The sequence below is a fragment of the Brachyistius frenatus genome, unplaced genomic scaffold (genome assembly GCF_029030835.1).
Source record: "Brachyistius frenatus isolate BFR_SWC_R1_liver_20210118 unplaced genomic scaffold, ASM2903083v1 Contig_15, whole genome shotgun sequence".
Classification (NCBI taxonomy): Eukaryota; Metazoa; Chordata; class Actinopteri; family Embiotocidae; genus Brachyistius; species Brachyistius frenatus.
In genome coordinates, this window is record NW_027210614.1 from 5,552,411 (window position 1) to 5,574,529 (window position 22,119).

General features: G+C 41.3%; 1 protein-coding gene across 1 annotated transcript in view; it reads right to left on the bottom strand.

Moving 5' to 3' along the window:
* The window catches only part of ush2a (Usher syndrome 2A (autosomal recessive, mild)), a 206,592-nt gene that overhangs the window by 2,439 nt on the left and 182,034 nt on the right, over positions 1 to 22,119 (bottom strand). The window contains exons 74-91 of the mRNA XM_069693402.1: positions 15,196 to 15,277; positions 14,948 to 15,093; positions 14,199 to 14,540; positions 13,612 to 13,973; positions 13,104 to 13,473; positions 12,425 to 12,706; positions 12,166 to 12,335; positions 10,361 to 10,691; positions 5,321 to 5,527; positions 5,043 to 5,135; positions 4,554 to 4,699; positions 4,357 to 4,475; positions 3,910 to 4,008; positions 3,623 to 3,799; positions 2,737 to 2,820; positions 2,033 to 2,174; positions 1,788 to 1,872; positions 957 to 1,025 (exon numbers count right to left, since the gene is read on the bottom strand). Of these exons, the coding sequence (XP_069549503.1) occupies positions 957 to 1,025; positions 1,788 to 1,872; positions 2,033 to 2,174; positions 2,737 to 2,820; positions 3,623 to 3,799; positions 3,910 to 4,008; positions 4,357 to 4,475; positions 4,554 to 4,699; positions 5,043 to 5,135; positions 5,321 to 5,527; positions 10,361 to 10,691; positions 12,166 to 12,335; positions 12,425 to 12,706; positions 13,104 to 13,473; positions 13,612 to 13,973; positions 14,199 to 14,540; positions 14,948 to 15,093; positions 15,196 to 15,277 (3,306 nt within the window). The remainder of the gene's footprint in view (positions 1 to 956; positions 1,026 to 1,787; positions 1,873 to 2,032; positions 2,175 to 2,736; positions 2,821 to 3,622; positions 3,800 to 3,909; positions 4,009 to 4,356; positions 4,476 to 4,553; positions 4,700 to 5,042; positions 5,136 to 5,320; positions 5,528 to 10,360; positions 10,692 to 12,165; positions 12,336 to 12,424; positions 12,707 to 13,103; positions 13,474 to 13,611; positions 13,974 to 14,198; positions 14,541 to 14,947; positions 15,094 to 15,195; positions 15,278 to 22,119) is intronic.

Genomic DNA, 22,119 nt, shown 5'->3' on the forward strand with positions numbered 1-22,119 from the left:
CACAACATAAATTTAAGAAAGAAAAAAACATAATATTTGCTCTTATAGACACACTACTTGACTAACACCTGACTGTTAATTGATTTTCATGAAGCACTGAAATGAGTGGAAATTAATGGCAGCAAGGAAAAACTGTGCTATACTCTAGAATAATTACGTATCATCTAATCAAAGGTATATGATATAAAATGTGCAAAAAACACTTGTATACTCCTTTAATTGCATTTCCAGCCAGGAATCTAGTTCTTAAAACAATATTAAACACTTTATCTAATCTGTATTTATGCAGCTTTGTGACATTTTTATGATAGAATCATTATTATTGTCTACCAAATTTAGGTAATATGAGGCCTCGTGGAGTTTAATAGATTGTATTAAATTCAGTTGGCTCTAATCTAAATGTATATTTGAAATGCAAACAAAAAAGTGTTTACCATCATCTAAAAATATTGTTATTGAATTATTTGCGATGGGACTTACATTAGTTGTGAGTGTCATAATCTAAACATTCAACAGGGAGGGATCGGTCCTTTGGATCACATGGAGAGCATCTGAGTAAAATCTCTAAAACCATGTTTTTATTTACTTTTTAGCATTTGTTCCAGAGTATAAACACAGCAGATACACACGGATGCAATTTTGCTTGAGACATTACACAAAGAAAGTCATTAGGATAAAGTATGATGCCGTTTTGAGTGGCAGATCTACCTTCCTTCTTGCTCCTACAAACTTGCATATATTGGATGATTTCATTTGTTACATGTATGAAATCAAAACACTGTATCTGAGAACGAACAAGCTGTACTACATATCTTACCTTCACACACCACAACAAGCCAACCACTGTGTTTATGTGCCAGTGTGAGGTATGCACGCACACACAAACAGAGCATGCACACATAAACAAAGCAGGCATGCTTTAGAAAGGCAACCCACAAAAATTCACAATCCCGTACCTCCGTGTACACAGTGTAGCTTTTAAGCATAACGTTGCTGATCTCAACACAGTCTGCTACAGTGTCAAACTGCAGGGGGACAGTAGAATAAACATTTAGGCTTCTGACAGCAAATAGAGAAAATAATCTTACTGTGGGGCGATCAGGGAGGAGCACAGAGCCGGGGTGATGTTTAGAGCACAACTCAGGACAGGACCTCTGAGAGAGACAGAGAGAGAAGAGTAGTGTAGGAAGGAGATAGATACCAAAAAAATAAAACAAGAAAGACTGACACAGAAACAGAGCAAAAACTGGGAACTGTAAACAAAGGGCAAAAAATGTTGTATGTGGGAGAAAATTAAGAGTAGTGAGAAAGAATGGGAAAAAGTTACGAAATGAACTAAACCATCGGATAAATGTGGATGATTTTAAGATAAAGAGCAATGGTGATCTACTTGGAGCGCACTTCAATATTTGATTACATGTTCTTATTTTTTTTTTAAACATTTTTAATAGAGAAGAAGAGATTATATTTAATGTTTTTTGGATTTCATGCTAAAATCAAAATCTAGGATAGATTAAAAAAAAAGTGTGACTTTGATTCATGTAAAAATGTCAAACAAATTCTGAGTTCCAGGTTGTTTTTTTACTGAGCAACAATGTAATGGTTTACAAAGTGTTTATCAAATATAGTCTTGTTTCCTCCTATATTTGACCTCACATACTCTTCTCTGCTTGTTTCTCTCTCTTTTTTTTTTTTTTTATCCTGTAAGCTTTTTATCCACTAGCTCTCACTCTTCCCTTTTAACCACCTTCCCTGTTTCTGTGCTGCTTCTTTTCTCTGTCTCTCACCATGGTTTCACCGCCTGCCTTTCTGGTCTTCTGAAGCATGACCAGCGGAGGGCGCTCTCTGGCTGACGGATTCTTCCTCAAGGCTCTGAAAGGGAGTAAAAAAGCATTCCCACTTTTTTTTTAAGGGAGTACTATAATTAGCAAATAAATGCCTAAGTTAGGATAGGTTGTACATATTAGTGCAGTTTGATATCAACAAGTGCAGAGTACTTGAGGAGAAAAAGCTGCTTATTGCATTAGAATACCTTTGTAAAACTAAGCCCAGCAGTATGGCTATCAGGAATAGACCCAGCAGGGATAACAGCAGGATGAACCACAGCTCAGAGTAAATAGGGGTGGCTGACACGCTGACACCCTGTTTACCATTATCTTCTGGTTCAAGAGGACCTGCACGAAGAGAGAAAAAAGTAAAAGTAAAGTTCCAAGTTAAAATACATATTTTATTTAATTCTTTTTTTGTTGTTGTTGTTGTTGGTGTATTTGTTATATTTATTCTTAATTTGCCGTATTCTGAAAAGCTTTGTCAACATTTTGTTTTTATCGCAACATCCTGCCAAGAAAGTCACAATAAATTGAAATGAGGATGTGAGAGGCAGCTGTGTGTGTGTGTGTGTGTGTGTGTGTGTGTGTGTGTGTGTGTGTGTGTGTGTGTGTGTGTGTGTGTGTGTGTGTGTGTGTGTGTACATGTACATGTTTTGTATCCTATTGTGAACCAAAAATTGAAAAAACACAAACCCGTGGGGACATTTGTCACAGTGGGGACCAAAATTGAGGTCCCTTGGGGTCAAGACTGCATTTTGGGGGCTAAGACTTGATTTTATGGTTAAGGTTAGAATTAGGTTATAGGTTAGAGTAAAGGTTGGGGAACGCATTAAGTCAATGGAGAATCCCCACAGGGATAGTGAAACAAACGTGCGTGTGTGCGTGCGTGTGTGTGTGTGTATGTTACCGAGGCCAGTGGCTGGGCTGTATCTAATGGTGGGAGTGCTGGCGCTGCCGCTTTTTGTGATACAAGTCACCTGAAATGACAGAGCTAAGAGGAGCAGAGGGAGAGTGACAAAAAAAGATTGTAGGTTAAATGAAGGATGAATATTGATATATAGAGATGACACTAAATCAGACTTTCAGAGAGCTGCAAACTGTAAGGCTGTTTACATGATACTTTTTAGCCAAAATGAATTCAGACATTCATAAAGCAGAAAAAACAGAAACGGAAAGTAAATGTAATTTTTTTTTTTTTTTCTTGTGATTTGAAAGAAAAGGCTCTTTACAGTCATTTAGTGATGTTTCACCTCTTTTCTCCTCACCAACTCTCTCAACTTATGACTACAGCTCATTCTGTCATACTCACTCCTGGTTCTTTCATGAGCTACTTCAGCTCCTGACCGCCAAACTAATAAGTCCTTATGTACTGAAGAATCAAATTTGTCGACTCAATGTAAAAAACACTCAAATATAACATAGGTTAATGATATCAATGGCTCATTGCTCATAATTGTTAAATGACCTATGCACCAGCCTGCCAAAGCTAAGTAATTTAAACAGTATTTAATCCTTTCCATGCATTGATGCTGAAGGACTGGTATATGTTGTACTGGAAAACATTTAAGTTTTAAGTTTTCCCACAGAGGTTTTAGGGTCATTATGATTTTTTTTTTTTTTTTTTTATAAAAGCAAATTTTTGCATTGCTGTATAAGATCACAGCAAATTAGCTGTTGTTTGGAGTATACTGCTTGCTCAAGTGTTTATTTGTCTATTGCAATTGCTGTATGACATTTTTCTACTGCATACTACACATATATATGACATATTTGTTGGGTGCGTGTGCTCTCACTTTTCTGTGAGGTGCGTGGAACATTGAGATAGCTGTAGAAGCCGGTGTAGACCCGCAGCTGGCTCTCCGTTACACTGTACTCCTTCAGGTACCCGTTGAGGGAGAAGGACCCCGTCCAGTCGAGCCAGATAACAGTGAGGTTACTGCCCACCGAGAAGGGAGACACATACTGGGGGGCTGAAAGGAGAGAGAGTGAGCGGGAATACAGTTAAACTACTTTGTATGGGTTTTTATGCTTCTTATAACTACAGAGCTGTGTTGGTTGAGGGACTGAATAAATGTGTTACCTTCGCTGAGTGTGCTAACAGTGGTCCAGTTGGAGGCAGTGCTGCCCATGTTGTTGAAGCAGGCAGCTCTCAGCTCATAGTTGGAGTACGGTTCGAGACCTGCACAGTTTAGTTGTGTTTAGTCACATAAAATGCAAACACAAACAGTTATAAGCTGTTATTCTACTTTGATAAAGGCTTACAGGCTTCAATTATTTTCAAAACTATCACCAGCCTGCTGGTTTTCAGGGGTGCATTAAGTCTTTCTAGCTCTACAGCTGGTTCAACAACTTCCTGTTCTCTCAATTATTAACCAGTCACCCACTGCTGGAAAACCTTAACTTTAGAAAATTGTTTTTACACCTTTAAAATATTACATGTTGTACTATAATGTGCTTTCTTTTTTGAATGATATTTCAGTGCTCATTTTGTTTTGAATTTTTTTTAAAAATTCATCTGAGTAAACACCTGTAACATTGTAGCTCCGCTTTTTCCCAAAGAAACAGATTTCTGTTGGTCCTTCAACACAGGGGAGTGATACAGGTTGTGGTCGCTGGGGGCAGGGCAACCTGAGGTGTAGTTCACAGCTGGACACAGAGCAAGTGAAATTATGCTGTATACAATCTATTCTAATGGAATGTGCATTTTTCAAGATTTCTCCCCACCTCTCAATGACTCCATTAGATGCCAGAGGTTCATCCCATTCTAGCTGAACAGAGCGGGAGGTCAGGGTGACAGGGCGGGGAGGCAGCAGGTGGGCTGGAGGGGCAGCCAGGGTGTGGAGCTCACTCAGCGGACCCTGACTACAGCACTGACAAATGTTCGAAGTGAAGACTTAAAGATTTGGAATATTTCATCGCATACAAGTACATTTCCTGGGCACACCCTGCAATGCAATTACTTAAAATGACACTCAATGGTGGAACAAATACCTCCATTAAGTATTTTACAGTTTGTTGATACAAATGTAAATAAATTATGTTCTTGTCAAGCTAATCACAAATACATCCAAGCTGTGTGTACAGGTTTACTGTACTAATTTGGAGACACAGGTGTAGCTATTGACACTGTTTCCAAATAAAACCAGATAAGATTTGACTTTCAAGTATATACTCCTACAGATTATACTCCATCCCTGCATTCAGTGTTATTACCTGGTAACAGGTGCAGGCCTCTACCCCTATCCAGTACTGGGTATAAGGATGTAAACTATGGAGTGTCTGCTGATGAGATGTACCCTCTGAGAGCTGCAGGAAGAGGACATTGTCATGTGTTAAAGTTGTTAAGAATTAAACAGTCAGGGGAAATATGGAAAACGGGTTGTAGTTGTAAAAAAAAGATGTCTGAAGAGAAAAAAACAGTGCAGAAATCCAACCAATAAATGCAGTACAAGTTATTAAGTGCACTGATAAATGCAGAGTTGGCTCTTTACCATGGTGTGGTTGTTGTGGTCCAGTGAGAAGACTCGGTAAAGACTAACAATCCCATTGGGTCGGGCTGGAGGGTGAATATCCACTACTGCTGAGGTTGCTGACACATGCAGGAAAATAGGGAGGCCTACACCCTCAGGTGGGGCTGGTCCTGTTCTCCCATTGACCCATGGACTGGAAGAACGACCAGCCGAATTCACCGCCCACACCTGTCAGACAAAACCACATGTTAGTCTATAACAGGATGAAATTTCAGTTCGCAGGTATAACTGACAGCAACCTTTTTTCCTCCCATCATTAGGATTTTAGATGCATTTTATGAACTCTTAACGATGAGGGCTCCTCTTAATTATCCAGTATCCACCAGACCAACAGAAGGATATAAGTCAATTCACAGGATCATCCATCAAAACTAACATCAACAGTGAGAGCAAAACCTTTTCACCATGCAACCCAACACTAACATATATGCATGACAATTACTTTTCACCTTCATCAAGGAGTTATTCTCACACTTACACACACACACACACACGCACGCACACACACACACACACACACACACACACACACACACACACACACACACACGCGCACATGCGCACATGCGCACACACGCACACACAAAGTAATCTTATTTGTGTGCTTGTGTTGGGTATAATTAGAGGCTGTACACAGCGCAGGGTCAGGCAGGGTGGAGATTTGCATGTGTAAGTCATCTGTAGCCTGTCAGAAGTAGTGCAGGAGGCAGATGGATGGGTCTGAGCTTTAGTGTCGAAAGTGTGTGTCTGTGTGTGCGATTTGTTGTTTGTGGCTATGATTGCGAGATTTGTGCATGTATGTGTGCGCTTGCAAGTGTGTTAAGAGTTGAATTAACCTCAATAATGGTCAATTAGGCAGTGATCAATCAGACTGATTGATCTAAGTGACAGCACAGATGGACAGAGATGGGAGAAGGGAGAGAAGAATGGAGGATGGAGAGACTGGGGATTGGGAGGAGGAAGACAGGATAAAGGGTGGACAAGACGCAAGAAGTAGCAGGAAGCAGAGAGACCAGTGAATGTTGAACTTGGAGCTGCTTTGTAATTTCATGCCTCAAATCCAAACCTGCTCAAATTGAAATACCTTTAATTCTGCAAAGATTGTATTAAAATTGTGCTTTTCATGAGCAATCAGATCCTTGAAAAAAAAGGAACAGTGTCCAGTAAAGATGCATTCAATCTAGCAGGGCTGTTGCATACACCCCTCAGGTGAACACAACAGTTCAAGTACACAGAGTCATAGTATGAGGTTGTAGATGTTCTCAGGATGTATGCTGACCTCCATCAGGACGTTTCAACTGAACTAAAATCTGCAAACAATTTCCTCCTAATAATGAGGATGACATTTTGTGTTGTGTAAACAATATTATTAAAGGGGTTGTAACATGAAACAATATATGATGACATAGATGATTGCTTTCTCTCAGCATTTGTAGCTGCCAATTTATTGTAAAAGTGTAGATAAATTCAGATAACTAAGTGCATGCAACTTTTTTAAATTTATGAATTCGTTGGATACAAAAACTACTTCCTACAATTTAAGTTACCACAATGGAAATAAGCCACAACACTTTATTGTTTATTTTTATCCAAAAACTCTTTTTTACAAAGTTTCTATGAAATCTGTCATTTGTGATTAGCCTGTCATGTATAATTACAATTTTGTCAAAAAACAAATCTAATCTAAGTCACTGTAGTTTTTATTTAACTGCACAGACATCACTATTTACATGACTTCAAATCAGTTTTGATGTGAAGTAAATTTCAATGTGTTTGAGAAAAACAAATTCAACTAAAGAAAGGATAAATATCACCAATGAGTGAATTGTGACTTTGTCCCTTCAATTATTCCACAAAGAAACCAAACGAGACCCGTCCACTGGCCCATGAAACTGTCTGCTGCTTTTACAGAGGATAAGAGGAGCTGATGTGATTGACCATTATTGTGTCCCATCCCGACGGCACACAAACAAATGCTGCACCTTTCCTGCTAACAATTTATTCATCCTCTTTTCCACCTTCAACACATGGCACAGATTTTTGCTGCCCTTCTGTGTTTCCACTTAAAATCTGAGTGAAATTACAACTGATTCAATAAAAAGCTGTATTCAGATTGAAAGTAGTTTGCCGGCAAAACAATGTAATAGGACATACGGATCAGGAAGCCCTGTTTGAAGACTTACTATACATAAAGGGTCATGTTAACATACTCTACCTGGTACAGTATGAATGTTTACACACGTTTCACACACATTTAGTATGCTACTAGAATTGAGGCAAAGGTTGAGCCAGGATCAACTGGTTGCACTATTATTTTACTGGACACAATCTAAAGGAGCAGCTAATTATGATTAGTGACAGTCCTATATATTTGAATCCTGCAAGGGAAGGACAGTCAAAAGGTGCAGTTCAGTGGCCACGCCATCAGATAAAAGTAGCATGTGTAAATCATATTCATGTCAATTAATAAGACGGGTTCATAAATAAAGGAATGAATGTAAATACCATTCACATATATTGAATGGCGCACACGCAGAGGTTGCATTGTTTTCATTGTTTCTGTACGTGAGCAGTTAGTTCAACAGTAATTATGGTAACAATGTCTCGATTACACCTTCTTCTATAACACTGTTAACCTGTGATCAACAATCTGTTACTGTCATTGTCATCAAATTAGCCACAGCATATTATTGTAACAGAGGGAGCCTACAAAGTGACTAGTTAAAAAGCCTAAAAAAGTGCAACGCCCCAGCTAAAAGAAACAGTTTTCCAATACATATGAAAGTCCAGCTCAGGGGCTCTACTTCGACTTGTTGCTTTAAACAGTTTAAATTAAATTCGTCTCTGCGATGACAGAGAATTATAAACTGCAGCAGTAAAATTTCTCTACCCAGCAACAGGCATGTTCTTTCCCCCCGATAGCAACACAGTTACAGCCTCAACGTGACGCAAGATTTTGGGCTTGATTAAGAAGTTTGTGCCACAGAGACAGGACAGAGAAAAAGTTCAAAACTAAAGTCAGCCGAGATCACCTTGCCCTTGATCCAGTGCTAAAAGGTACGACTCATTTCTACGGCCTTATATCATCTAAACAGTTTTTACTGCTTCCTCTCCTCTCTTCTCCTATTGGGCCATGATTTGGCTTATTAGACACAAAATAAAAAATATACCCTGTTAGCTGCCATGGCAGCAAATGAGCCGCCATGGCAACAAACGACTTCAGGAAACTTCCAGATAGTATTGGAGCCTTTTTATTGGACAGTTGCAATGCGGACGGGATTGGAGTGCTCTGATAGGCCAACACAGCTACTTGGCGGGTGCATCTACTTGGGGTGAAGGGGCTAAGTTGTGTGAAAGTGGGCAGTAATTAAAACCAAGCATAAAGCTGTCAATAGGAGCTTATGACCCAGTGTAATTAGCCTAATATGATTTCTCTCTCTGTGCTGTGGTGTGCTAAACTGAACTGACTCGTCCTTGTGTACGCCTGAAACACAGAGTGGGAGAAAGGATGAGGGCCAGATAGGAAGGTAGACAGATTAACAGCGAAATAAAAAATAAATTCAGGCACAGAGACAGAAAGACAAACAGGTACGCAGGTGGGTAAGTGGACAGACTGATAGATCGATATACACACTGAGGAAACATCACTCAGTGCTTGAAGACGGAGATAAATGGCATGGAGAACAACTTTCAATGAAATATCTATAAATGTATACAGTTTCTTCGCTTTCTGAGACACACACACACACACACACACACACTCATGTTTACAAGCACACACAAACACGCAGAGTGCTACTGTGTACATGTGTTCATGACCAACACACACACACCACCATCTTGTCCACGTTCCCCAATCCCCCACTGGCGAATCCTCAGGGGACGTGTAGCGGTCACCATTAAAAGGTCTTTCCAATACAAGCTCTGTTACCAAGGAGGCTAACAGTTAATTCGATTGGCTGGCTGGTAATCAGGAAGTGGGGTGCTCAGAGGGCCCAGTGATTAATGGCTCTGTTGCCCGCTCGTCATCTCCCAAAGCTCCTCCCTCCCTCCCTCCTCATGTCATAAATTAGGACCCTCGTAAATAAAGACGGCACCACAATCAGGCAAACTCAATCAATTACACCGGTTCTCTGGCCTCAGCTCATATGTCTGACAGGCAGGAATGCTAATGTTATTGTTGCTTCTAAAGGGCTAACCTGTCAATTAGTGTGCCAATGCACAAGCACAACAGCATGAATATGGACCGCTCCATTTAACACCTGTCTGATTACTTGGCTTGAGTGTCTCTGTGTGTATTTGGGTGTGACGAGACTTTTAGAAAACATCTCAATGTGAACGCAGACTGCTTCTTCTGATATGTCAGTGACATCAGTCTCATCGGGGGGGGGGGGGGGGGGGGGGGGGGGGGGGGGGGGGGGGGGGGGGGGGGGGGGGGGGGGGGGGGGGGGGGGGGGGGGGGGGGGGGGGGGGGGGGGGGGGGGGGGGGGGGGGGGGGGGGGGGGGGGGGGGGGGGGGGGGGGGGGGGGGCAAATGAGGTTCACAATAAAACATTTAACTATATTCCTGTGTCAAATACACAGGACAAAAAGCAGAGAATATTTCCGTCGGAAGGTATCTTACAGCTTTTATATTGCTATAGTTTTGCTACTTATTCCGTTATCTGATTTCAGAGTTTGTGGAAATTTTCCAAAAAACTTTGGAGAAACTTTGCTTTACAAAATAAATTCTGCCTGTGAAATTTGACAGTTGATCCAAACATGCCCACTTGGTCTCGCTCTGTGGCAAAAAACATAGGAAACTGTTAAAAACAAAGATCAATCATAACATTTATTTCTGTTTATAGTGACTACCAAAGGACTGGTTTCCATCTACTCTCAAAGCTAGATGATGAATTATTAATCAAATTGAATTAATCTAAAAATTTAAAAATAGTTAACAGTTGCTATAATTAAGTGTTATCTATTAAACACACACATCTAAATGCACACAGTGTTTTACCTGGTACTGGTATACAGTGTACGGCTGGAGTCCGTTATCTTTGCATGTGGTAGAGACATTCCTGTAGACAACTGTTGCTGCATCACTTCTCTGAGTATCAGTGGTATGCTCCAGCCTGCGGTACACCTCGTAATGCAGGATTCTACCATTTGGCTGAGCTGGAGGGGACCAGGTGAGGAGGAAGGTGGTCTGGAAGCTGCTGTGTGTGTCTGGTTGGAGGTCTAACAGTGGCGCCGTCTGTCCAGCAGGGGGAGCCTCCAGCGTGAGTATTGATGACCAGTCACTGGAGGAGCAGCCCAGCGCTGTGCAAGCCTCCACTCTCACCTCATACCTGCACACACATATCAGACAAATTTGGTAGAGAAAATTGTGGGTGAAAAATATTTTGAGCATACTTTTTTCAAAGAAGTCTAACATTTACGGACCCTGATACGGTTGTACTGTGAGTATAGCTACCTAGGTACTACATTTCCCAAATCCTGTGTCAGATTTGAATTGTTTCTCACACCACTTTCAGATGACTCATCAGGTTTCTTTTGATCTTCAAACCGAGAAGAATCAAATAGCCTAACTGTTCAGCAAGTAGAACAGCCATACAATCAAAAGTCATATATTTGAACAGCATTTTTGAAATTGTGTCTCTCAACTAAATTGATGTCTGTCTCAGCTAAATGACCACTGAGCCCAACCAGACTGCAATAACAGAACCGACATGGAGCTCGCATATGAGGTTACCATTTTAAAAAAGCTTGTTGGGCTTTTGGAGAAAGAGAGAAGGATGACAGAGAGGAGACACGGAGAAGAGGAGGTGAACAGAATGTGAATGGACAGAAGGTCACCAGAGAGGAGGTGTGTGATCTTAGATGATAAGGCTGATGAGCTTTTATTATCTGAATCTTATCACCACATGCACAGCCACTCGTTCAGGTACACTGACACGCACACACAGATGTGGACACACAAAACTGCTAATGCATATGAAGCCGGACGCACGAAGACACACACACACACACACACACACACACACACACACACACACACACACACACACACACACACACACACACACACACACACACACACACACACACACACACACACACACAATGTTGGTTATGTTTGTCTGGAAAAGAGAGAGACCTCCTTCCTTCTCTAACTAAAATTTTCTCGCTTTGAAAAAGCTGGGGCAATCAATCCTAATTTATCATACAGATTTCCCAAATTCACACCTTGTCATATTGCATAGGTACTTAAACGTCTCCTGACTGTGCACAGTGATAATGTGAAGGATCTTATCTTTTTATGTGCAAGTAAAAAATACAATCCAGCTGCAGAAGACAAAATAGTTTGTGTTTCTTTTTCTTTAAGGATTAATAGTTTCTAACAATTTTAAGAGAATTTAAGTAATTCATTTATCAAAATGAGAACAAAATCAGTCTGGCTTTGGTATTAACATGTAGTACAATATTTGCTGGTTTGTTGTGATTTGTAAAAAGTCTACTTGTATGTTTTGTTACCAAGAGATGGCACTCTGTTCCCTTCTTTGTTGCTCATTCCTTTATTCCTCTGTGTATATTCCTTTATACACAGTGAAATGTGGATTTGAGTTGCTAAACTTAACTCTAAATCATTTTAGATGATAATGAGGAAATTAAAAAAAACGTATGTTTTTTTACACAAAAGTCTTGTAAAATATAAAACAAGATCAACAAAAGCTATATATGTATCTACTTGCCAACCTTTATATCAAACCATACAGTTAATCTATGACAGCTGAATGGTGGTGGAGCTCTGCTTTGACTGACCTGTGGTAAGGAGCCAGCCCACGCAGAGTAGTGTGTCTATCAGAGAAGGAACTGTCCTCTGGAGTAAACACAGTGCTGAGGATGCTGAGTTGGACTGGATCTCTTTGATACACAGTGTAACTCACAATGTCCCCGTTAGGACGCGCTGGAGTCCACCACTCTACTCTCACCTGGTAAGACAAAGAACATTCAGCATAAAAACTGTTAAGTACAACTTTTAAAGATCTTAGCTCTTAGACTGAATAGATAAATGACCCACCTGGCTTGCTCCCAGAGGTGTCAGAGTTGGGAGACCCACACCAGAAGGAGCTGATGGGTGAGTCTTTGCTGTGGCTACCGTGCTGCTCACGGCGCCTCTGCTGTTGTTGGCCCTGACAACGTAGCTGTATTCCACACTTGGCAGAAGTGTGAAGTCGTGGTAATGGGTCTCCGTGCCAACATAGATAACTTCAACATCTCTGCGGAGTTCATACCCAGTGATGATGCCATTAGGGTGCTCTGGTGGTCTCCAGCTAACCTCCACTGACTCTGGGCCAGTAACCTTCAAATGAAAAGTTCAGGGTCACTTCAAGCAGATTTCCTAAAAGCTTTTAATATCCAGTGACTAGTCAAATGATTGCCAGTATGAAATACAGGTTAGTGATCTACGTAAAGAGGGAGAACAGCTTAACCGATGACAAAAACAAACAATAAGTCAACAAATCCCCACCAAAAATAACACGAGGTTACAATGAATTTTTTTTTCATATAAACGTATATTTTAAAATAATAGTTTACTCATTTCACTGATAATCAAAAAAAATAAGTGAATGAAGAATTTGTGCAAGAGGTTCAATAAACATTTTCAAAACTGCAAAGCAACCTAAGTTTCCTTTAATTCCTTCTGTATTTCAATCTATTGGACACCTAGTAATAGAGCTTTTAATTACAAGTCGCACCTTCAGAGTTGGGGCAGGCAGGCCAGTGGGAGGAGCCTCCTCCGTTACAGAGGACATTGTGACGCTGGTGGTGCACCCACCACTGGTACACGCCAACAGAACCAGTTGATATGATGTATGTGGCTGCAGATCTGACAACACTGTGTTTAGGTCTCTCCCTCGATAAACCTCTTTGTTGTTTAGTTTCAGCACGTATTCTGTCACTTCTCCGTTCTGCATTAAGGGTTTACTCCAGGAGATGTTTATACTATTGGATGTGATGGTGTCCACTGTGGGTGCTTCCACTGTGGCAGGCGGAGCCTCTAGAGTTGTGATGTTTGTATGAGAGCTGGCGATGCATCCCTCAGACGTACAGGCTATGACTGCGTAGCTGTGGAAAAAAATAGAACAGAAAGATGTTTGGTCTTTTTATTTTAAAATGATTAATGTATTTGTGGTGGTTATTTAGAAACAATTAGGTTAGCTAATCAGAAACTACATGATGTTTTGCAGTAAAAGCAAACATTACCTATATGTTGAAAATGGCAGCAGGTCTTCATCTGTGTAACTGAGGACAGTCGGGTCAAAACTGAATGAAAAACTGACATTGTTTCTCTGAATCCTGTAAGACTGAAGGACTCCGTTGGGCTCCAGAGGAGGAGTCCAGGACACTACCACCTCACTGGGCCGGCTTTGGAGATGAGTCACTGCTGGAGGGGCTAGGCCACGAGGGGGGGCTTGCCTGGTCGTTACAGCAACCCAGGGGCTGCAGGTGTGTCCAGCTGGGTTACGAGTACAGGCACTGAACTCGTATTGTGTCCAGGGACGCAAACCAGTCACTTTATAGGAGAAGGTTTCAGCTTGTTGTGGGGATGTTTCTCTGAAGATCACCTGTTACAGACAATGTGGATGATTAAGGTTGATGCTTTCAGCAGTATAATAATTTTCGGCTGAAAACCGAGACATATTGATCTCTGTGAAGTGCGTTGTATATCTATATATTAATATCATTAATAGGAAGCAAGACATAAAACAAGGCTTTAGAGATATTGGCAACACATGCATATTCTATCAGCCTAACTTATTAATGGTCAGATTGACAAATGTGAAATTCACCTTCCCCATATCAATATCCTCTTCGTTAATTCTTCCCCTCCCATCCTCCTCCCTGCTTCTCCCGAGTATGAAATACTCTCCAATTGGTCCATTTGGTTGGGAGGGAGGGCCCCAGGTAAGCGACACGTGCTCTGGGCCAATGAGAAGAGTCCTGGGTGGCGGCTGGGAAGCAGGTGGTGCTGCTGCTGTGGTGATGTGCTGAAGAGTGGTGTGTGTGCAGCCTGCTGAGGTACAAGCTTCAAGAGTCAGAGTATAAATGGTCCATGGCTCCAAACGACGAAACAGAAAGCTCCGTGACAGTCCGCTGAACTCTAGGTTCCCCTCACTGTACAGGTTATACATCTGGCAAGGAGAAGAGGAAGAGAAGGGAAGGGTAAAGGAAAGTATGAAGTATTTAAGGTGGGTTAGAGTAGGACATGATGGGAACAGTGGAGACACAAAGATGGGGAGCAGGTGAGAGGAGGGAACACATCAAAGAAGGAAAGAAAAAAAAAATCAAGCATGTGTTTATGTGTGTATACTTGACAGTAGCGACTTCAGTTGCAGTATCTGTGTGTAGTTTGGATCAGAGTATATATGAAGTATGTACAGGCATGTGAAAACTTGTTGGTAGTTTATGACTGTCCTCGTGGGCTTTCATGTATGTGTCGATACATATTATTGGTATCTGTGTCTTGGACTTTAGCTGAGGAGCACCAAACCTTTATCTGGTGTGTGTTCAGTGATTTTGTTGTGTGTATCGTATGTACCGTGATCACTCCATTTGGAGCACGTGGCTGATCCCAGCTGAGCAGTAACGCCCTGCCCTGCTCTCTCTGCTCCACTGTGAAGTTAGCTAGGCCAGCCGGAGAAGCCTCCAGGGTCCTAATGTCCACCCATGGACTGGACACACTGCCTAAAGGGTTACAAAGCATTGAGATCAATGAGGGTGTTCAGTGGCTGTTTCTTTTATTATTTACTCCTGTTTTAAATGAGCTGATTATCACATTAAACCTACCTGCCCCATTCGCAGCGTCCACTCGTAGACTATACTGACTGTACGGTTCAAGACCATAGGCTGTTGCCTCGTGGACAGAACCCTGGGAGACACAGAAAGACCAATGTATGATATATAGAAAGATAAAATGAACACAAAAGCAGAGAAGTAAAAGAAATACGATGGGGAAGTAGAAGAAAGTAGGAAAAATGGATGACAGGATGACAGGAAGATTGTCATCGGAAGGGGGATTAATGGGAGACAAAGTGGGGTTTAAAACAAAAGAATGATTGGGCAAGAGTTACAAGGCAAAGGGAACAATTGCAGATGTGTAAAGGGTAATAGAGAAGCGTGTTGAATGCCAAAGCAAGAGAAGAGAGAGAGAGGAAATTAGTTACACAAACAAATCCGGTAAGAATATAAACCAGTGCGTTACTCATTAAAACGGAGAGTGAAAAGGAGCGCTGAAACAATGGCAAGCTAAGATGACATAACATGGGATTTGTGATATCAACATTTCAACATACAGGCTCTGCCATGGTAAAGTAAGTAGACACCAGAGAAGTGGCAGAGGCAGAGAGAGACTGGCAGGCAGACGGCTGTCCCTTATGGGTGAATTCAAAGCTTCCAGATTGAGTGTTTATGTCACACATGCACCCTTTCATATCACACACACAAATACACACACAGGGTGTCTGCCAGTAGCTTTAGGCAGTGGGACCCAGCCCAACACCCTGGCAGACACAGGGGCAGTGTGTGTGTGTGCGTGTGTGTGTGTGTGTGTGTGTGTGTGTGTGTGTGTGTGTGTGTGTGTGTGTGTGTGTGTGTGTGTGTGTGTGTGTGTGTGTGTGTGTGTGTGTGTGTGTGTGTGTGTGTGTGTGTGTGTGATACAGTGGAAACACCATTTACTAATTGATAAGAGACACACTGTTGTTTCAAAAGGCCCTGGCGTGCGATGACATGGTAGTCTGGGAGCACCAGGCTCTAGGATGTAGCGGTGCCTGTTTGATTGTGTGTTTGTTTATGACTGTGAGCTTTGAAGCAGCAATGAGAGGGATATTTCTCTGTGTGAATGTATAACACAGGAGGCTACATTTCTTTCAAGTGTTGAGTCTGCAGTTAAAAATTGTCTCTTCAGGACTGTATGCTTTCACATAACCGAGCATATGTAAAGAGATTAACTGGTAACCCACTTCAATGCAGCGGCAAGAGGATCAAAAAGACACCAATTCAAAATGAATCAAATGAAAACCCTGACAAATCACCGTAGCGTGGCACCAAGGATGAACTGTCTGAACAACAACCAGAATGCATGTATTCACTGTTTTCATGTCTGGAAGCCAACATATTTTTCATCCACAGTAAAATAGGATTAATAAGCCCCTAGACACCTAGACACAAGCTAAATCCTCCTGCAAATCACAGCACTTCTCTGTAGACAGAGGGAGGGAGGGACGCAATGAGAAAGGGTGGGGAAAGGATGGAGAGAGATAGAAAGAGAAAGGGGTGGAGGGAGAGAGAAATAAAGACAAAGGGAAAAAGAGGCTTGAATGAAATGAAGTATGTAAGTGAGGCGATGTAGGGCAGAGAGTTAGAAAAGAGGGTTAAGAAAAAGTAATGGGTGAGTTAGTTAATAACTGATGTAGCAAATAAAAAAAAGAAAGACAGAAGGAGTGTAAGAGAAAGAGAAAGATAGAGACAGATTGAGTGAAGTAAAAAATGAGGAGAGAAAGCGCAAGTGGGAGAGGAAAAAAAAGATAGATGTGGCAAAAGGGAGAGACAGATTAAGTGAGCGAGAATGAGAGATCTTTCTACCTTAAAAGCCAGTGAAATATGTGAGGCATGTGGCCTATAAAGCGGTTAACATATGCACATTGTCAATAGCAGCATCTGGCACTGGCAGATTTTATAGGAGCATGGAGACTCTGCTACATGCCTCTAGATGGCAATACATTCAAACACTTTATCACTGAAACACACCACATTAACGGCCTGCTCGCGACACTGCACGCACACACACACACACACACACACGTACATGCACGCACACACACACACACACACACACACACACACACACACACACACACACACACACACACACACACACACACACACACACACACTCAACAATCAAGTACTGTGAAATTCACACAAGCAGACACGTAAACAAGCTGTAATCAAACGGTGTAACACTGAAAACTCGCAACTATTACATTACATTAACAGCTCCCTCAATAACTATTTTTCTCTCATACATACACATTCACACTTACAAACACATTGTGTAAAGACACACAAATACACACAAAGCGATTACTTTCAGTGTCTTACAACGCACATATCAAGGAATACGCAGACAAACACAAACTACCAGAGAAATCATGACATGAATAACAGAGTTACAAGATAAATTTAACACCCACTCATTTCTGCTGAAAAATACTTAAAACCACATAGTTGGAGTCTTATTTCCCAGCTGTGTATTTTTAAGGTTTCCGTCATGCATACTATATCTTTACTTTACATGGCATCTCACCTTGATGTGTGTAAGACATTACAGTTAGAGCTGGCTGTTATGAATATATACCAATAGATGTTTCAGCACCAATTTTGGGAATAAAGCTATATTACAATTTAGAACTAGCTATTCATGACCTCTGCAAAAAAATTTTTTTAGGCCACAGTGAATTTATTTCATTTTTGGGAGCATTGTAGCTGTAACAGTAAAAACTGCTTCCAGTAAAAAAAAAAAATTCTGTTAAGCCTATTTGAAAAAAAAAAAGAATCTGCCAACCTTTGAGGACCACATGAACAGCTACAGTGTAAGATATGAAAGGAAAGGGTCCTTGTCAACCTAAATTCAGTATGCCTGAGCGTGTGCATGTGTGTGTGGATGATCAAAGTCACCAGTTAATCATACAAAATGCAAAAGAACAGAGGGGGAGCAAGAAGTCAAGAGAAAAGGAGAGATGGGGGGAAGTGTAAACAAGACAGAGAGAGAAAAGGAGACAATGATATGGAAAGAAAAGAAGAGACAGGAAGAGGTCTTGCTAATTTATACATTAAAGAGCTCTTGGATCTTACATGGTTCAACACAACTTAGCATTGAGGGCAAGGAAGCAATCTATTCAATCTTTTATTTCCTCATTCTCTCTTCTCTTTGGTGTGTGAGCTAAGCTACAGCAGGGGTCCTCTGGACCGTGTGTGTTTCTGCATGTGTAGCCTGTGTAAAAGGGTCAAGTGTGCATGTGTGTTCCTTGAATCTTGCGCACACAAACTTGTATCTGTGTTTATGTGTGTGCATTTGCATGTATCCTAACAAGCCCATATCTGCAAGCATCTTGTTTTGTACCCATGTGTCCCTAGGAATGTGTGTGTGTGTGTGTGTGTGTGTGTGTGTGTGTGTGTGTGTGTGTGTGTGTGTGTGTGTGTGTGTGTGTGTGTGTGTGTGTGTGTGTGTGTGTGTGTGTGTGTGTGTGTGTGTGTGTGTGTGTGTGTGTGTGTGTGTGTGTGTGTGTGTGTGTGTGTGTGTGATATTCAGGTAGAGAGGCATGGTGCAGCCGGGGGGACAGTGTGTGATACTAATTAAGAATAACCATGTGTATTTGTCAAAAGAATTATGCTGATTATCTCACAAAGGCCCTAGCACTGGGCCCCGCAGAGAGACAGACCAACATTAGCATATGGTTACACACGTGCATGCACGAATACACATACATACATATACACACACACACACACACACACACACACACACACACACACACACACACACACACACACACACACACACACACACACACACACACACACACACACACACACTACTCCTCTCTCTTTGTCTCTCATCACACACACACAAGCAGGTAAAAGTAAAATGACTGCCTTAGAATATGCATGAAAGGAGCATGCCTAATGACAGGTGAATTGGGGTCCAACTGGTCTGCCTTTGGGGTGCTTCTCTCCACAGGCGTCCTCTGGCCTCTCTGCTCTGTCGTATTAAGTCCTGGTGAGATAATATAGCACCACGCTGTTTCACCTTTTCTTATGTCTCTTAGTTCTTTTCAGTGTGTGATTAAAACATGCTATGATCGGATATGACTCAATTTATCTCAGTTTATCTAATCTCAGTCCATCTAATCTTAATTCATCTAATCTCAACTCAGTTCAATTCAATAGTGCAGTCTATTAGTACAAACTGTGCCCTGACCAGCCCTGTGAGAGCTGTAATTGTTTTCAGAGGTTTCTGAGGTGAGCCAGTGCACCACATGCTGATCTCTTGCACCCCATGCCAAGCTCTCAAGCCAAGTTTGTGTATGTGTGTGAGTGTGAGTATGTGTGTGTGTGTGTGTGTGTGTGTGTGTGTGTGTGTGTGTGTGTGTGTGTGTGTGTGTGTGTGTGTGTGTGTGTGTGTGTGTGTGTGTGCATATTTATCTTTGCATGCCTAATTCAATGCTGCTGGAACAATTGCCCTGTGTCTGTTTGCAAATGCCCTGCATGGGTGTCCCTGCTAGTCAGGGTGCGTTAGACAAACCCTGACACATGCAAACGCTCGTGCGACACATACACACACAGGCACGCAGAAGCACAGCCACAGACACACAGAGTGCCATCAGGCATGTGTTTTTGTCTGTGGCCAGCACAGATGTAGAGAGGGACTGCAGGGGTCTGGAACAAGCATGCCCACTTCACACCGACATCCATGATTGGCTTTGGCGGCTGTGGACCCCAGGAACAGCATATTTGGTGTGTATATATATATTTTTTTTAATGTGTGTGGTTGCGTTTGTATTTGTGTGTGTGATGTGGCCAAAGAAAGATGGACAAATTATGGGGAGTGAGGGACGGTGTGATTAAAATCCGCAGATATCCTCTGAAATTGAAATAATTGTGAAATAAGTGTTTATCCCTGCATTTTTATCAAAACTTTATTTCAACAGGCATGACAATAAAAAAAATTAAAAAATACATGCCATTCTGATGGTTTTAATAAATTACTATCTAATCAAATAAAAAAATTTTTTTTTTTAAATATGATGATTTTACAATTTCCGATTCAAGGGCTATAAGCAAGGAACAACAACAAAAAACAAAAAAAATCACAATGTGAGCACAACAGCTACAAACTATGTAGAGATCGTGAATGAAAATAATGAATTTGGGGGATTTTTTAAAAAGTAAAAAAAAATAACTTTCATCAAGATAATAATAAAATACATCAAATGTAATGGTTCGTTTTTGAGACACAAATGGGAATGTCTTGAAATTCCCTTTAAGGGTTCATCCAAACAGCCCCTTAAAAATACATTTCTTTGGCATCCCTGTCATCTTTAAACCCGTCACCACCAATCAATGGTCATCATGCCGACTGCCAAATATAAACACAAAGACTGTCCAGGCTGTGAAACAGAATCGGAGAGGCAGGAAGACCTTCTCAAAACTAAGCACTGCCCACTTCCAAAACAAACACAAGGATTCAGTTACGAGTCACAAACACCACATTCGCACTTTTCTGAGTTGAATGAACTCAGTGATAACAAATATACTCTTTTTTTTCTATCTCTTTTATACTCACGCTCAAACACACTCAGCATTTGTCTAAAGTGATGACCATCATATCGTGGTTGCAGTGCTAAACACCCATTAAAACAAGTGGAGAGCACTAGACTGGATGGTGTGGCCTCTTCACAGACAGACACAATAACACACAACCTGTCATTACTGACAGAAAGAGGGTGTGTGTGTGTGAGAGAGAGAGAGGGAGAGCAAGAAGAGAAAGGGAGGAAGAGGAAGTCAGAGAATATAAACTCACTTGAAAAAAAAATCACTTGAAAGAGGGAGATAGAAGAAGAGGGAATGAAGGGGGAAAAGATGGTGGGTGAGTATAATATAAAAACTGTAATTTGACACAGAGGCAGAGAAACAGCAGATAGAAATGTGGTGATGGAGGGAGGAATGAGCAGTATGCAACCACAGAGGGAGGAGTTGAGAAAAAGATGAGGAGGCAGAGCGAGAGATTGCAGCGAGGAGACGAGGGAGTGTTGCAGCCTGATTATTTGGCTGTTTATGCAGAATGCTGAGAGCCCTCCAATCAGAGTTGGAGACCTCTAACTAAGGGGTCTGATAGGCCGAGGGCCTAACAAACTCTGCATCTGAGTCTCCTTATCCTCTCCTCTAATCCTTCCTTCCTCTCTTCACCTGTCTCCTCCTCCTCTTTTAACCTCCTCATCCCTCTCTCCTCACCCTCTGTGCACTCAGCTCTGCATTTCTCTCTTCCCTCCACTCCTTTGTCTCCCTCATTTGTTAAAGGGTGTCACTGAGAGCAAGGGCAAAGCCTTGTCATTCCTATTCCGTCACCTTTTTATCCTGCACTCCCTCTCTTTTGTGGTTAAGCAATGTAAAGAGGATAACTGAGCACAAACTATGAGAGGGTTAAAAGCAACAAGTAAAGCTGTAAAGCTTTTACTCAATCGACCTTTTTTTTAATGATTGTTTTTCTTTTAATACCAGATTCATCACTTGATAATCCTTGAATATTTTCTTTTATATCATCATTTAAAAGTATATCAGAAAAATAAACAATTCTTAAGGATGAATAGATTTCTATAGTCACAACTGCAATAAGCAGGGGGACATTTTTCTTTTCACGAGTGAGAAAACTATTGCAGCTGAGACATATTAGCGGACAGTAATTTAACACAACTTGCAGCACACAGGTACAACACAAAGATGTGCAGAAAATACAGACAACTCAAGGAAATACTGTACACTGGAAACAGTCCCCAAAAAAACGTGGGACTTGGAAAAAACAAACAACAGGTTGACCACTTATCGATGATGTTGGAAAATGAACGACTAATGCTTATTTTAGTTTCAACATTCTGAGGTCCAATATCCCCAGAGGTCATGGCAAGAAAAGTAGTCAACCTTTCTCAATTAATA